At 42.0% G+C, this 4,846-nt stretch overlaps 1 protein-coding gene across 1 annotated transcript; it reads right to left on the bottom strand.

Annotated features, from left to right (window-relative positions):
- Positions 1-537: 537 nt before the first annotated feature.
- Positions 538-3,102, bottom strand: LOC129730347 (protein odd-skipped). The gene is made up of 2 exons (XM_055689626.1): positions 2,552-3,102; positions 538-2,445 (listed from the first exon to the last, which is right to left on the bottom strand). Exons 1-2 carry the CDS (start codon positions 2,619-2,621, stop codon positions 1,289-1,291), a joined length of 1,227 nt encoding a protein of 408 aa, XP_055545601.1. The 5' UTR covers positions 2,622-3,102; the 3' UTR covers positions 538-1,288.
- Between the last annotated feature and the right edge of the window lie 1,744 nt (positions 3,103-4,846).

The raw sequence follows: 4,846 nt of genomic DNA, 5'->3' as shown, positions 1-4,846 counted from the left end.
GAAAACGTTAGAAATTGCTACGAGAGCACAAGCACCGCGGTGACATACACGTAGATTTATAACTGATTATAAAGAGCCAAATGAGGGGTTAGATTCACATTTAGTTCCGTCCAAATGAAAAATTTTGAAAAAAATTTCATTCGTAATTAAAATTCAGCCGTTTGACAACGATGTTGTTTTAGTGCAAGCATTTTTTGTGAAGGTATCGCCATCTATTGGGCCGTACACTGAAAATAAAATGGCGGTTAAACTCCGTGAGTTATGCAACCAAGAAAAACGAAAATATGGCAAAACCTATACATTCCAGTAAATTTACGTATCTGCTTAATCTTATCTAACTTAGAAACATAATTTTCGAAGCTATCTTAGTAATAATGATCAGATAACAAAAGCCGAGAAAATCAATAACATAATCAAATATATTAAAAACAATCCGAAACTGAAAGACAAAAACTATTTTTCATAAGAGTGATGTGATATCCAAAAAATACAAAATAACGAACGCAATGTATGAGCTTTGAAATTTTCTATGGTTTATTATTTAGGTACATATCTGTAGTAGTAATAATTTACGTCTTGACGGGTCTTAAGTTTACAACATAAAATATATTTCATCACTTAACATCTACTCTGTACAAATGTTGCTTAAACAATAATTAAGTTTTGGCTGAGATCAGTTTACAATACTTTCCATTAACAGCTACTTGTGAGTCATAACGATTCCATCAGCTAAAGATTTGGTTGAACAGTGTTTTTTGTAATGTTTGTGTGTCTCTGCTTCCATACGATTCTGAGCGTACCTCTAACTTAATATGCGCATTCATAAATAAAAGCAATATCAGTCTTTAAAGAAATGTTCGTTGGCTTCGATGGGCCGGCTAGCAAATTGAATAGCACATGCCGGTAAACGGTATGAGCAGTGTACTGTTATTGCGGGGATAAAAACCAAGCAATTTCTCTTATCTTTGGCTGTTTTTGTCGAACCTTTTCCCACTTCTAGGTCATATAAATTACTTGCTCTCCTCGGCCTATTATCTTTCATCCGCTTTGGAACCCCATTCTTGTGCCTTTCCCAGTTTCAGCTAATGCCGTAACAAACAATGCATAAATGACATATTCTGTGATTAAAATAACTAATACAAAATCAACAAACAAAGGAATCAACTGTTTCCGCGCGTACGCCTCTACCTGCCTTGCTGCATCATCTCCTCACCCGCGTGATCACTGACTAAACTAAGGAACATCTCTGCGTGAAGATGGAACAAACGGGCCGTTCTATGGGCCCAAATTACCGCTGCATAATTTCGTCGATAGAAAACCCGAGTGACTTCTTGGGTAGCGTAACGTGGATTGGTGTTCCGTGCAGATCAATTCCATCTTCTTCGTCATCATCAATGTCTTCGTCGACGATGATTTCCTTCTCTGGAGTAGAAGAGGTGGATTTTTGCGACAGATCCAGCACCGGTTCGTGGCTTTGCATATGCGTCTTGAGATTGGCACGCTGATTGAAGGTCTTATTGCAGATAGTACACTTGTGAGGAGCTTCTTCCAAGTGCGTTACTTTGTGCACTGCGAGGGTCCGTGACTGACAGAACCCTTTCCCGCAGTCGGAGCACTTGAAAGGTTTTTCTTTGGAGTGAATGTATCGGTGGTCTCGGAGATGATCCTGCCGACGGAAAGCCTTACCGCATATATCACATGAATACGGTCGTTCGTCGGTGTGGGTACGCTCGTGGATCAGCAAATTGTAGGACTTCGTAAAGTGGCGATGACAGAACTTGCAGATGAATTGCTTCTTGGGACGAGAGCTGCCACTACCAGTGACTTTCATTGGTCCCAGCGGGTTGACGGGCCGCCCGAGACTCGGGATGCGGGTGAGGTCCGCCGGGTAACCTTGGTGCTGGAAGTGCTGCTGATAGATGGCAGCATTACGAATCCACTGCTGCATCAGAGCGTGCGAGTGGTGAGCCGCAACAGCAGGAAGCTGGGCGTAACCGGGCAAAGGATAACCGGTTCGGTGGAGGTGCTGTTGAGCGGCGGCCGCTGCTTGTGTTTGGAGCCATAGGCGGTGCTGTTGTGCCTGTTGATGTTGCTGCTGTTGCTGTTGTTGTTGTTGGTGCTGTTGTTGTTGCTGTTGTTGCTGCTGGTGGTAGAGGAAAGCTTCCATCGTGTGCGATTGTCCGTTGGTTTGTTGCGAAATGAAGGTACTCGGGATTTCCTGGTGGGGATGTTGCGGATGATGGTGATGGTGATGAAGAGGGTGCGGCATGTGATGGTGCTGTGAGGGAGACCGGTTTTGCTCCATGTCGAAATAGTGTCGAGATGTAATCCCGACAGACACTGCACTAATACTGTCCTCGGTTGGCGTATGAGGAGGGGTTAAAATAGGCGACACCGTCGATCGTGGTTCAAGTTTGATTGATGCTAGGATTTCCGTTGGAAAATCTGGATGGATAAACAAAAACAAACGAAACGTACTTTTAGTTGAATGTCACACACGGTACACCAATAACAGTTGTCAAATATCATTCGAAATTTTAAAGACAATTACCTGGTGATCTAGCTTTTAACTCCTCAATACTGATATCACTGCAGCTGGATGACGACGAATTAATAGACATCTTAGAACTTCTGCCAAAACAATTAGGCCACAAGTTGATAACTAAACCGCTGGTACGGTACTAAAGTTCATTCACAAAGTATCACACACTTGTCTGCCAACAACTGATAACCTTTTGTCCTTTTGTATAATGTTTTATTTGCTAGCTCGAAGCACAATTTCAACGGAAGCACTGCTCACCGTTCCGAAGCTGTAGCATAACTAAAGCTGCTGTTCGATATCCTTTGCACATTATCCTTTCTCCAAACGCAAGGAATCCCGGCTATACACACAGTATCCTACGTATATAAAAGTACACGCACACACAGCAAAGCCCTGGGTTACGATCGATACTTTGTTAATGAAACAAAAAAAAACGATCGCACAATTTTTCGAATCGCTACACAAAAGCCGTCGATTCTATTTTTGGTATGACTTTGAAACTAGATGTTTAGACAACAAGTTGTCGGTACAAACTGATTTGCTACTAACGAAACTTCCAGGGAAGTCACTTCTGTGCATAGAAAAAGAGCACAACCGCGGAGGAGAGCACTAGGGAGAGAAGCTCGCCCTGACGGGTACCAATAAACCTGTGAGCGCGAGAGAGATCCACACACACCTTCTTCAGTGAGCGAAACGAGCAGCATCAGCCAGTCACAGAATGGTGGGGGTAAACGTTGACGCCCACTGTATGCTGCTGCTCGGGGCCACCGGTTTGCACTCCGTCCAATGGCAGCTTTTATGTTGCGTCCTACTCTCCTACTCCGTCGCCACTGCCGGTGGAGTGTGAAAAACGCTATTACACAGTCAGTGTGACCGAAATGGCAACAGTGTTTTCACTCACGCCGCTGCTCACTTGTAGGCCGGCAACCTATTTTCCCTGTATTGTATCCCTTTTCGCTGGTTGTGTGTGCGGATGATCCTCGTCGCTTTTATGTTGCTGCCGTATGCTGCTATGTGCTTCCAGCTCCTGCCCCCGAGAAGCTGCCGAACGGTGATGATGCTGCCGTAGCTCTTCTGTGTTTTTTTTTTATTTCGCCCTTTCTTCCTTCTTTTGTGTTACAATCGAGCTCTCGCGCGCGCACACACCATGTGCAAACTAGCTCTGCTTGTCCGGGTTTATCCACGAACCAATATACATAAAGGTTCCAGGATTGTACTTCACCTCTTAATTTTGTCACTGATTGTTTTGGGGGTAATTCCATAGGATTGCTCGCCGTTACCTTTCCACATAGGGGTCGGGAAAGAAGGCGAATTCGCTTGATTTAAGGACATTTTACAATCGAATAACTTTTGCCCCGCAGCTACTGCAAAATGACAGGTTTATCTAATTAAACGATTATACTTGTACTATGTTATGGTAGCATAATGAAACGCTATTCTTTATTATTTCATAAAATAAACGATTGAATTACGAAAAAGACTTGAATCGATTGTTCTCAACATTCCCATAAAAGATATTTGATTTCGTTGATGAACTGCAGTATGAAAATATAGTTTAAAAGTAAGTTAAAAAAAAATTAAACAAACATCTTCATAAAGTTCATAAGTCAAGCATATGATTTATATTTTAGTTCTTCTCTACAAAACAATTTGATGTAAAAAGTTTCTATCTTTCTTACAATTGAAACATTGGAGAGAACGACAAACTGTAGCAAAAAGGCAAAAGATTTTATATCATAGTTTTTTGCGATTACGACGATTGAAAAAAAATAACAAAATATATAGATTCCAGATTAGTTTTAAACATTAAACTATGTATTTGCAGAAATTAATAATTGTTATTAGAAATAAACGTTGCCTGATAGGTGAACTTGACAAGAGCAGATTGCTTCCACTGAAAATTTCATTACGTCCTGTTTGACAAGCGAATGTATATTTTACATTGCCTGTTTGTTTTTGATCCTTTGGTCGCAGCAGTACCAGCAGTATTCACTTATCTTACCTAACCCCCCTCCCCCCTTTTTTCCTTACACCGATTCCTGCTGATGCAGTTCGCTCGATTCGAAAGCAAACGAATTTAGTCCTCCGAAGCGGGATTGTCAGATCGCATTTAGGACGACAAACATAATAATCATAAAAAAAAAGTCCCGAAACAGTAATTTTACCGAGAGCTTCAGCAGCACCACAAGCCAAAGCAAACATCGCCTTTCGTCGTCATCCACCGGAAAACGGAGCAAGAAGGCACAGCAGAGAGCCAAACACACGCCACCATTCTGTCAACATAATTAGTGCCCGTGAAATAGA

This window comes from Wyeomyia smithii, chromosome 3, assembly GCF_029784165.1.
Source record: "Wyeomyia smithii strain HCP4-BCI-WySm-NY-G18 chromosome 3, ASM2978416v1, whole genome shotgun sequence".
Lineage (NCBI taxonomy): Eukaryota > Metazoa > Arthropoda > Insecta > Diptera > Culicidae > Wyeomyia > Wyeomyia smithii.
The sequence above is the reverse complement of the archived record's forward strand: the minus strand, read 5'-3'. Positions and strand labels throughout refer to the sequence as shown.

Bases quoted from the DNA above. Each gene is read 5' to 3' on its own strand.
- LOC129730347 (XM_055689626.1), bottom strand. From the start codon at position 2,621: ATGTCTATTAATTCGTCGTCATCCAGCTGCAGTGATATCAGTATTGAG. The intron at 2,446-2,551 runs GTAATTGTCTTT...TTATCCATCCAG, and splicing joins GTTAAAAGCTAGATCACCAG to ATTTTCCAACGGAAATCCTA.